The 12174-nt window shown below is 36.9% G+C and overlaps 1 protein-coding gene across 2 annotated transcripts; it reads right to left on the bottom strand.

Annotated features, from left to right (window-relative positions):
* Nucleotides 1-2588: 2588 nt before the first annotated feature.
* Nucleotides 2589-10685, bottom strand: LOC103701416 (tetratricopeptide repeat protein 33). Of its 2 annotated transcripts, XM_008783451.3 has the most exons (5): nucleotides 10364-10670; nucleotides 8279-8417; nucleotides 6703-6734; nucleotides 2947-3033; nucleotides 2589-2846 (listed from the first exon to the last, which is right to left on the bottom strand). In XM_008783451.3, the coding sequence occupies exons 1-5, from the start codon at nucleotides 10598-10600 to the stop codon at nucleotides 2712-2714; spliced, it is 630 nt and encodes a 209-aa protein (XP_008781673.2). In that variant the 5' UTR covers nucleotides 10601-10670; the 3' UTR covers nucleotides 2589-2711. The 2 variants fall into 2 exon arrangements, with proteins under 2 accessions (XP_008781673.2, XP_038989437.1); XM_039133509.1 differs by lacking the exon at nucleotides 8279-8417 and having other exon boundaries at nucleotides 2947-3079; nucleotides 10364-10685.
* Between the last annotated feature and the right edge of the window lie 1489 nt (nucleotides 10686-12174).

Below are 12174 nucleotides of genomic sequence, written 5' to 3'. Positions count from 1 at the left end.
AGCGGTAGGAAATTTTTTAATTGATTGAGATAGTTACATAAAAAATAAGAGAGGGTCTTTTTCACCTCAATATTGCAAGGCCCACTCTTATTTTTCACTTAATGATCTCAATCAAATAAAAAACCACCTCAGTAATTATGAATTTGATTGTTCTAGGAAGGGTTTGCTGCCTCAAGATTAATACTTAGTATTTTTGCTGGTTCATGAGACTCAACAACTGGTTATTTTCGTTGAAGTAGATCTTCTGAAGAAAAAAAAAAAGAGGACCTGGAATGACTATGCATGGATCACCTCTTTTTATGTAGTCCATTCTAGTGACAACATTCCTACTTTTATTATTACTTTCGGTACTGACATGGACAATTACTATGTTATTAACCAATCGAAACTTTAATACAACCTTTTATGATCCTGGAGGGGGAGACCACATATTATACCAACATCTTTTTCGGTTCTTCGGTCGTCCAGAGATGTATATTCTCATTCTGCATGAATCTGGTTATTTCAATATAAGAAGAAGATCTGATGATTTCGGTAGAAATAAAAAATATATACATTCATGGGTTCAATGTGAAAATTTTATGGATTAAATTATAAAAAAAAGTTAGGTCAAAAATGAATATTTGTGAACACTGTGGTATCATTTGAGAATCTGAAAATTCTCACTTTCTTGGGCCCTTGCTACTTGCCGTCTACTGTACCTCTGACGACCTTCTATCTAAAACATGGTTATCGTTGTGGCCTTCGAACGGTACCTTTATTGGCCAGTCTGATCTCATATCTATCCGGTGCCTAACTCTATTCTCCATGTCGGTGACATTGCATGTGGAATCTCCACTCCAAAAAAAGAGTGTCCCGCCTTAAACTAAGAACATGCTTCCTGGAAATGTTGGAGGTCATCTATCAACTGGTGTGGTGCAACAGCAGGCGTTTTGGCCCTGCTAGATATCCAAGCAACACACGCACATGAATCACAAGGTCGCCAATATCGTTGCATGTGATCCATGACCCTCTCGCTCGGGCAGAACTGCACCACAAACCCTACCCTGCTTCTTGCACGAATCCGAAAGCACTCCAACATCCTTCTTTAGCTTGCACAGATCACGAAGCGGCCATTGTGCGATCCAACGGCTGACATCCCGAAAGAGGGTGAATCCAGCTTTCGCGCGAAATACACAGCCCGAACCCGTAACTCTCGCCTTCGGCCGCTGCTGCACCTTATCCGGGCTTCCCAAAAGGGCCGGTTTAGCACCTAATAAGCTCAAGAGGATTAGCGTTTCTAAAGATTTCTGGATACACTCGACGACTACATATACAGTACAGCTAGTAGTTATCATACGACGCTCGTTGTTGCCATACTATTGGTACACCCGTAAAAAAATATGCTACAAATATAAAAAAAAGGGGAAAAATCAAAATACAGTTATAGCGAATAGAGTGCATCGATAGGGATTTGCTTCCCCTTCTCTCAAACCAAACCGTGTTCTTTATGCATGGAAAGTTTGGATTGCTCTTCCGAAAATGGTAACATCCGGTGCTGGCTGGGTGCTGTGCATCGGAAGCTTCTGGAAAGATATAACGACCGATACATAGAACCCAAACCGAGTCAGGCATCTCTCTTATTCGTACGATTTTGTGGCTTGCCATGCTGAGCTTGATACCTCTTGAAGGGTTTCCAACCTAATATGTTTCTCTTCCCTCCGTCAATCACTCTCCCTCTCCCTATGGGAATAGGAGAACCGCCAAAGCCATTGCAACTTTGCAGATGACACTATCTCACCGTCTCTTCCAATCTCTGCATCTTGACGACAGTTTGGAGCCAGACACAGAGGATCCAGCCGAGGAGGAGTTGGGTGTTCCCACCGATCCGTTGGACGAGTTGGATTGGCTACCGGCTTTATTCGGTGACTCTACAAGTATATTAGGTTCTCCTCCAACACCAGAAAGGACTCAAAACGACGATGGTTTGGATCTGAGACAAGAGATGCACACCAAACAAGTGCCAAGAAAGCCACGACGACGATGTTCTGGAAGACGGATATGGTCCTTGGCACCCCCTGCACTACTAGGTTCTGGTGCTCGAGAAAATAGGCGTACCTGTACTCATTGCCTTGCGACTGATACGCCGCAATGGAGAGCCGGCCCTGCAGGGCCTGGGACTCTGTGCAATGCATGCGGAATTAGGTTTAAGTCCGGGCGTTTGTTGCCGCAATACCGGCCGTCGACCAGCCCCACGTTCACGGGTGACCTCCACTCGAATCGGCACAAGAAAGTTCTGAAGTTAAGCAAACAAAAGTGGAGCGGAGAATAATAACGGTTTTACAAATATTAGATTTGGGCATGTAGATTAGATTGTTGGGAGTACCATCATAATGATGCTCATTAACTTCAGTAACAGCTTAGCTTTCTTCAAGTTCTGATGCACGGTTTTATAGTTTATTTTAATCACACAAATGTTACAATAGTTTTAAGATACTATCAGACTACTCTCTTTTATGTGTTCACAATGCCTATGAGAAGCATGTGCTTAAGGTGGGTGCAGACGTGCAGTGTTCCGCCTCTCAGCACAAACTTTTCAGAAATAGTTATACTAGCTTAAACAAACTGAGGTTTAATTAACTAAGTCTGTAGAATATTTTGGTTCACAAACAGTCAAATACTTGGCTCTCTACTAAGCTCAAATTACACAACATATCTACAACTGAATAGCCTCAGGAAGTTTCAGAATTATCTCCAACCTTAAAACGGGTATTAGCGGTACTCAAGCCTGATGAGTGTAGTTGTTTTCGCTTCCTTATCAAATGTAAAGCACTTCCTCGATCAATCCGCACTTCCTCACAACCGGGCTACAATCACAATATTAATAATCCTTATATAAAAACTCACTAACCCAATTTCACTATTGTCGATTAAACAATATATGATTGATCAGTAAGTACTTTGTACCTTAATTGCTAGAGCCCTGTCGAAACTTTCGATTGCAGAATCAGGTTCACCAAAGTTCAGCTGTGCTCTACCAAGTGTAATCCAAGCCTGAAAGAACATATATTCATCCATAAGCCTGTAGATACACATATGACTGCATCAAAGTAGGGGATAAAGTTAAAATGTTGATGTAAAGATAATTATGAATTCATGCATTCTAAGCATAACTACAAATAGCATAGACTTTAAAGAAATAGATGTACAAAGCGAATCATCGACATACAAAAAATTGGATGTAAGATGCTATAATCAATGTATGAAATATTTTACTAGAAAAATGCATCAGTAGTTGAGCAATGAAATACCAATATGTTAACTTTTAAATTATTCGCCTCTATAAAAAACATCCCAAGCACAGTTGGCAATGGAATTAAATATATCAAGTGGCATGCATTTAAAAGAACATGTAGTATTTGGAATATGATTGTGATAGCATTTTCAGTACCAGAGACAAAATAAGCATGGAAGCAATTAACTGTGCATATAGATCCTTAAACTCTTTTGATGTTTAGATATCCTGATATTAAACGATTCTCTCTCTAAGAATCTTTTATAGAAAATGAAGAAGACAATGGATGGTGGCCAAAATGTTAATATTCTTGCATGGGAGACAATTATGAGAAAGGGACACCAAGGTGGAAGGCTATAGAGTCACAAAGCTACCATAGAAGTTGGTTATGATCAAGAAGATATGTGCAAATTTCCTTTCGGGAGCCAATGGTTCATCATGTCACTGCAAACTATCAACTAGCATGACAAAGGAGGTACATTATGGAGCATTAAGGCACTTTGGAAGTGACAAAACAAGAAGAGGCAAAAGAAGAATTTCACTGCCTATAGCAAGGAAGCATGATACATCTAATTAGTCTATTTGCATGGCTAACTAGAAATACCTGAGCAAACCCCCACTTGGTGTTTACATTGAAATGTGATACAACTAAAAAGAGTGCGAGTTCAAGTCCTCAGAGGAAACAATTAGTGTAATTTGCCCTACTCCCTGATAGAAAGGATAAAATGGAAGATAAGATGATAGTAAACTCTTAAGATGAGATGCAACTCAGAGGAAACATTTATTTGGTTGTGGATGCTAAGTGCCCAGAAAATAGTCTAGCAGTAGTGCAAGACCACCTACAAATGGATGATATTTATTTCTAGACAATGCCTGCTGTACATGAAAACTTGATACAGAGGAGACCATATATGATAATATCATGTCGCAGAAGTAGCCAACGAGAGGATGTGAAATAATTCTGCTCAACTGTATACCTTTTACAGATGTTTCAAATGATGAGCTACAGACCAGGCTATATATAACCATAACGTTTGAAGGAACTTCGTATACAGCTGCAATTTGTTATGGAGTTTTAGGTTACTTCCTGGCATGATGTAAGAGCTGAAAAATCAAGACTGAAAACTTCTGATATTCTCTAAATTTGAAATCAGAACTGCTCAGAGTTTTCATATTGTACATTGTTTAAATTTTGGATCAATCATATGGAGTTCTAGCTTACTTCTTGGCATGACGTAAGAGCTGAAGAATCAAGATAAGAAAATTTCTGAGATTCTCTAAATTTGAAATCAGAACTGCTAAGAGTTCTCTTACTGAACATTGTTCAAATTCTGGATCAGTAAAATGTCAAGTAGAAGAGTTCCAGAAGATCCAGTTATGCGTACAAGCAACAAAATGAAAAAAGGAGTTTTCCAGAGAAACTATGCGTTGATGAGATCCTACTCCATCCAAATTGACCATAACCATGACCATAAACTATTAAGGTAGACCATATGAGTTACAAGTCCTTTCTGCATCGATTACATCCTCCATCTTTGCCAGTGTTTCCAAATCCTTTTCTCACAATCACCATCCATGTACTGTTCCCTTTCTTGACAGTGTGACGAGTCATATTTCAGATTCACCAAGAGTACGGCTTGGGGGAGGCACATGGCTGTGAAAACATGGAGCATGGAGCTTCACAGACACTCCACTTTGGAGTATGTGTTATATAGTAAATAGATATACTCATACTATCTTAGTAGGGTTTCCACAATTTTATCCTTAATTGATGCAACTTTTCACATTTTTATTTAAATTATTTCAACACTATTATTCTATCTTATGCAACTTTTCACATTCTTTATTTAAATTATTTCAACCTACTATTCTCCCTTCTAAACATTCGCCTTGATATTTAACTTCAAACACAATCATGTTCTTGGACCTCTGTTCATTGCCCTTTATTACCCAACATTCTAAATTATATAGCAATAGATGCCTTATTGCTATCTTATGAAATTTTCCTTCTTGATTTTCAACGGCATAAAATGATTACTTCTAACAAAGAAGAAGAATGATTTCTTACACATGCATCTTCCCCCTTCATCCATTCTACCCTGGTAGTACTAAGACATCTATTACTTCAATCTCTATATTAGATCTAAGATAACATAATAGGTCACACTCAGGCATCTTGTGGACAGAGCTTAATGATTGACCTTGTTTTAACTTCACCAAGATTGCGTTTAATATACTCCATCCTAAATCTACTGATTTTACAGCTTTGATATTCGTAATTTTTACCAAAGAGTTTATTATTCAACCAATCCAGTTCTCATCTTATTGATTAATATTATATTATTTAAAAATAACATGCACCATTGCATCTCACCCTGAACATCAACAATGAGTCCATGTACAGCAACTCAGCAAATACATAGAATTTTTCTTTTGTATGTGCGTGCGTGCTTGCCACAACAACATCTGATTCTTTCAAAAATGACCATTGTGCATGCCTCCACCCAGATCGCTTGAATGAAAAATTGATGCATAATGCTAACCCTTATTATACTATTGGTTATTTCTAATGAGTCAGATCATAGCATAACAAACTCATCTAGCAACTGCTAGTCAATAAGAGTACATCTCGCAGAAGCGTAACAATTAGGGAGACAAGGCTAACAATTTCGAACACTGATTGGGATACCAGCAATGTGGCCTCTTTGGTCAAAACTCATTATCTGACAGAAGACTGGTGGCATTCTACATGGGTTATGTGCAACATCACAAGTATTTGAGAAACCTGCAGAAACATTTAGTAGGGTGCAATTAAGCTGTGCCCCTGTAATGGCCTTCAGCCATATAGATAGAGTATAATAATATAAATAAATCAAAATTAGGATTACTTAATTTGACTTTTCCAGGAAGTAGTCATTTTAAACTTATCTGAACTTGTACAAATAATCAATTATTGCAGTGCTGTGACTTTAGTAGTTCTTCGTCAGTTCATCATCTCACATATGTTGTTGTTGTTCTGAATATCATTATACTCCCCTTTAGTTCTTAATCAACTCACTTTATTTTCTTGTGGACCGCAGTTGTTATTAGACATAGGAAAGAGTTAACTACTGCAGAAGGCCTCGGCAATTCACCAAACAGCCATTGAGCTTAGACCACCCAAAGGCTTAGCGATTTAACCAGATCCACTTAAAAGGCCATGGACCATTCACTACGAAACAAATATCCATTAAACAAACCCACCCAAATTTTTCCTTGTTCAAATAATTAGCATCCAGAAAAATATCTGAAATCAATAGATTTAGAAGAGAAGCATGCATACAAATGATGATGATGATAGTAAATTAGTAATAGTAGTAATTGTAATAAATGATGAATCATGAAAAGAAACACTAGCTTCTTAAGATGACATAGTGTTATCAACAGACCTCAAGCCATGAGGGTTCCAACTCTGTAGCTCCTGCAAAACAACACAAATAGGATAACGATAACACATATGGGTGAATTATATCATAATCTACACCATAAATTTTTCTTTAAGTGCATATACAAAGGGAACTCAAATGTATGGAACTCTTGAGAGTAAGACACACAATGCTTGGGTGGTCTAACCAAATCTACATAAAGAGATTCAAAAAGTACAAATCTGTATAAAAAGGATTCAAAACACATAATCCTAATTACACAGTAATAGTAAAAGCAAGAGAATGAAAAACCTAAGTGCTGAATTTCTCTGTAAGTACAAATGACAAATTGGTATATTGCACTTATTCTTTGCTAGTGTCTTTCTACTAAATGAATAAATTAGTTTATTAATTATATAGACTGTGCTGTTTCTCTCTTGCAAATGATACATACATATGGATGGTTGCTAATTTGCTATCCAATAAGGATGTCCAGGTGCTCCCTTCTGTCATGGCACAACGTTGCCAAAAATCATCTTTCATAATATGACACCATAATGGTCAACAGAAGATGGGCCAGATTCAAGAGAAAATTGTTTTCCTCAATTGGTATTTGCTATTATTAGCACTCCTAAAAGTTTACACAGTAAAGGAATCTGAAAATGCCATTACCAACAGCATATGCATAATTGATTCCAACATCATGGATAAGGTCAAGACTCCAGACAACACCCATCTAAACCAGAATCAATCTTCATATATACATTTCTATATCAGCACTGATTTTTTTAGTGCTTCAATGTCTAATTATTTTGTAATGAACTGTATTAATATCTGAATTTCCTATATCTTTTTTTCCCATCTAAATTTCAACCTCAATAACTAAAAAGAATGATAAACTGAAGTTATACAGAGGATGAATTTCTAACCCGAAATCATGATGGAGACATGCAAACACAATCAACTGTCCATTGCAGAAGATCCAACAAGTCTAGAAGTTTCTCACTTATGCTGCAAAATTCTGTGTATTACATGCAAATGGTCTCCAAATTCTAGTAGCGACACAATTATGAAAGAACCATTGTCATAAAATAAAGAAGCCCTAAACTCGTACGATAGAATGCAAGCTGTACTAAAAAGCTTGTCAGAAGCTCCTCTTAACCCCATTCCAACCTCCCTGCCCCAAACACACACACAAAAAAAAAGCAAAAGAAAAAATAAAAGGAAAATGTCAGGATCCATTATAAAGAGATGAAAGAAAATTAATGAAGTAATCTAGTAGGGCCTGCCTCACTAAAGTAAAAAGTGGAGACCGCATGTGACTTCCTTCAAGAGGTAAGACCTCACTTTTAAAATGATACACATATTCTGCATATGTTGGTCCATTATTCCATGTACTAATTCCTAGAAAAGTATGAAAGAGTATATCTGGGTAGACACACAAAACATCAATTGACTTAGGAAAACAAGACAAAATAATTTAGCCAGCATCAATATTCAAACCCCCTACCCCCAACTCCTTTCTCTGATATCAGATATGTGTTAGTGCAAAACATTATCATGAAAAATCAATCTAAAGAGAAAGAGAAGTAGGGCATACGTGTTGCAGCTTTCAAGGCATTCCATGCATCACCTATCTCAAGTAAAACTTGTGCCTTTTGTTCATGCAGTATTGCATTTTCAGGCATCAGGGTAAGTGCAGCCTCCCACTTCCCAAGAGCTTCACAATACCTTCCATTCTGGAATGGAATATTTTAAAGAGATTTTGGTAAATACAATAGTTGGAAAGCTCACGAGATATAATATACTCCCCAATAGGAAAAAAGAAGAAATATGACTGCTAGAGATAATGAATTATTAAATTGATTTGTTTACTCCCAGGTCCCAGCTATATTTGTTAAGGCTTAACTCGGTAATCGTTGAACCGGTCTGAACCGGGAAGTTCGGCATGTACAAAATCGTAACAATGCCAGCTTGGGATGGTTCAATTACTTCGGTCGGTTCGTATATAAAATCCCTCCAACCCAACCCGTTTGATGATTCGAGAGCCTTTCAGCCTCTCTCTCTCTCTCTCTCTCGTTTACTCGCTACCCGAGTGCCGCCTTCGATGATACCAACACCATCGGAAGCCGCTCAACCCTCTTTGATATTGGTGGTCACCAGTAAGCCCCCCCTCTCTCTTGCTCTACTATGGTCAGGGTTATATCCCTCCCTCCCTCTTCCTCTCTCCCTTTCCTTCTCCCTATCCCCCTCTCCATGTCCTTGTTGAAGCCCTCCTCAATCATCCCCATTGCAGCCCTCATGCGGTGACTCTTCTTATGTCCCCCCTCTCTCCCTCTCTTTCTCTCCCCCCCCCCTTCCAGGCTCTTAAAAATCTCCTTACTTCCCTCTCATTCTCCCTCTTTCCCTCCCTGTTTAACTACACTTTGACATGACACTATAGAGACCCATACCGTACCATACCAGTAGTCGACTGGTACAAATCATGATACCGATTCAGTGAACCTTGGTTTAACTGTCTAACGCATTGATGAGAGAAGAAGTTATGAATATCCAAACAGTATAAATAAAAATATGATGTCAGGAATATTCCAAAAAGTAGCCAAGGATAAGCTTTTCATGGATACAAGAATAAAACTCAAGAAAATTTCATTTTCTTAACCAAAACTTCGAATACAAATAAGTCAGGCATTGAGGTTTTTATTTGCATTAACAGCATTTGTTTATGCATTTGATGCTCGAGATGGTTCTTCTCAAAAAATGCATATTTAAATGACACATCAAAACTCTTAAAGATGTGTTAGAAAAGTAGTGGCAAGTGTTAAAAAGTCAAGATAAAGGTAAACAAAAAAGTGAATCTTTTGTCTTGACGAGGATACCTGGGAGATTGATAATTTAGGAGAAGGCGATATGGATGTTATTTGATAATGATATTGTTTTGAGGGATGCATGAGTTCAGATTATATGAAAACGACAATGAGTATGATGCCCTAGGTATAATTAATGGCCGAATTTTCACCTTTGTGGGATCAGACGACTTATAGAGAAAAGTGAAGAGAAAATTGACAAAATATTTGATATAACAAGAGCTGGCTGCAATAAGTAAGAATGATTGACAATACACCAAGAGAATTTTATCACAACAATTACACATGCAAGACTGCCAGGTAAGGAAACTTGAGAAAAAGATAAGCTAATAGAACATATGTAGTAAAAGTATTTCAGTGTGGGGAGAGAAATGAGAATATTAATAAAAACACGGGAATATGAAAAAGAGATAATTAGAAACCAGTTGACACCAAGGAATCGCCACTAAGGAACTTTGTGTGAAGGGACTGAGGATGCAACTAAGACCAAATAGTTGGAATAAATCTTGACCGGAAAATATTTGGATTGCAAAGATTGCCATATAAATCCTGTCGTTTCTATTCGAGTTACCAGTAACCAAACTGGAAATCTATAGAATTGGAGACGCGAAGCAGCAGTTTTCTCGCTTTTTTTTAATCGGATAAACTTAGTTCACAGAGATTTGCTCACTATAACACTTCGCAACAGTCCATTCAGCTTCCAATCATCCAAGCACAGCATAATATAACGGAAAATCCAAATTTATGCTAATATTCTACTTGAGTATAGTTATTTTCCTTTTAATTTCTTGAAATCATGCGCAGAGATGGGCACATACCTCGGCGAGCAGATTCCCCTGAGATTCGAAGGATTCGGCGAGCTTCCTCGGGTCGTCTTCTCTTGAACCAATAGCTAGGGATTTCGGGCCATCGGAATTCCTTCCATCTTCTCCTCCTCTTTCCTCTTCCTCGGCTCCGAACGGGAGAATAGGATTTAAAGAGATGGATTGCGATCGAGATCGCTTCTTCCCTCCCCCCTCCCCCCCATTGGCCTGATTCTTCCACACTAATTTCATAACAATTCTTCGATTTTTAGATTTCTTTCTCGCGGTTTTGCGGGGATTTCGCTCTCCTCACAAGTATGCCGTCGAGATACGGCATTTATTTCGAAAGAGGCCTGGCGGTGGATTACGAGTTGACAGCTGTTGGCCAGACCAACTGGCTGTTCCGGTAGCGTTCGAGTGCGGCTTGGACCCTTCGTGCCTCGGGGCACCTGTGAGCGCACCGAAATGGACATCTGAGCCCGCACGGTTCTGAGTAGGCAGCTCAACTTGGAATTCCGATTTTTTTTTTTGAGTTTTTTTTACCTAGTGTCTCCTAAATATTAAAATTTATATAAATATTTTTCTAAAATTAATATATATATATATATATATCCTCATCAAATACTTATTTTGTGTGTATATCTATACCGTCTAACGTTGTAAATTAGCGGTTTAAAATTAAAATGACAACAATACCATTAATGAATAAACATAAAAAAAGAAATATTTATAAGAATATACATGAAAATAGTAATTTTGGAAGATATTTATGCAATTTCATATATTTAGAAGGATATGTGCGTAAATTTTTTTTAGATTTTTGGATAAATACCCTTTTAAATATTAAAATTCACACGAGTGTCCTCTAAATTGATATTTACTTACCTACTTTCATAAAACACTATTTTTATATGAATACTTTTGACATAATAATTCAGCTAACATAATTAGCCAAAATTATATTTATTTAAATTAAAAATTAATTAAAATTATGAAATATCTTTTTATTTCTAAAGTAGATAACATGTTAATAGATCTCATTGAAAACTAAAACGGGTTGAAATAGAAAAAATAAAATTAGATTTTTTTGTATGTAAACTCTTATAAATATGTAAAATTGCATGAATACCCTCACAAAGTATTATTTACATATATATCTTTATCAAATATTTTTTTACACATCTACCTATTAAAGGTATTTTAGTTATTTTTAATTTTAAACCGCTAATTTTGTAACGACATTAAATGAGATGGGCATATATGCAAGAAAAAAGTAAAATAGAGGGTATACATGTAAAATAAGTATTTTATAAAGGTATGCATGCAAATATTAATTTTAGAAGGGTATTCATACAAATTTCAATATTTAGAATGATATGTATGCAAAAAAAATTTATTTTTTTAAGGCAGAAGTCCGCGATATTATTTGACCCTCCATAAGCAGGAACGGCTCAAAAGGGCTTAAAATAAATACCATCCTTTGAGTGACACCAACATATTTGTATGGTGTATTATTCAAAGTTTGCTATATAAGTGTGCAACATATATCTTCAAAATACTTGAATCTTTGGAATATTTGATAGAAAAGAGCAAACTCCTATTCCCATCCAAAAAATTTAATAATCTCAAGGTTAAACTCTCTGCTCCAATTGAATTGAACATATGCATGACAGAATATTCCTCTGGTTGCCTATTCCTATGCCTTATCCTTTTTAGATGAGTGATTCCAAGCCCTTGAAATTTTGAGCTCTATTTTGGTAATGCTTTTTACGAAACAAATCATTCAAATATGCTAGTTACTTGAGTAGCAAAATATGGAATATTAT

Source organism: Phoenix dactylifera, chromosome 14 (assembly GCF_009389715.1).
Source record: "Phoenix dactylifera cultivar Barhee BC4 chromosome 14, palm_55x_up_171113_PBpolish2nd_filt_p, whole genome shotgun sequence".
NCBI lineage: Eukaryota > Viridiplantae > Streptophyta > Magnoliopsida > Arecales > Arecaceae > Phoenix > Phoenix dactylifera.
Note: the sequence above shows the minus strand (reverse complement) of the source record. Positions and strands in the feature narration are given on the sequence as shown.

What these genes read in the sequence shown, in the direction of transcription:
- LOC103701416 (XM_008783451.3), bottom strand. Translation starts at nt 10,600, where the DNA reads ATGAAATTAGTGTGGAAGAATCAGGCCAATGGGGGGGAGGGGGGAGGG. An exon ending in AGGGGAATCTGCTCGCCGAG is followed by an intron (nt 8,418 to 10,363) that starts GTATGTGCCCAT and finishes ATTCCATTCCAG; the next exon opens with AATGGAAGGTATTGTGAAGC. An exon ending in TGCCTTGAAAGCTGCAACAC is followed by an intron (nt 6,735 to 8,278) that starts GTATGCCCTACT and finishes GTTGTTTTGCAG; the next exon opens with GAGCTACAGAGTTGGAACCC.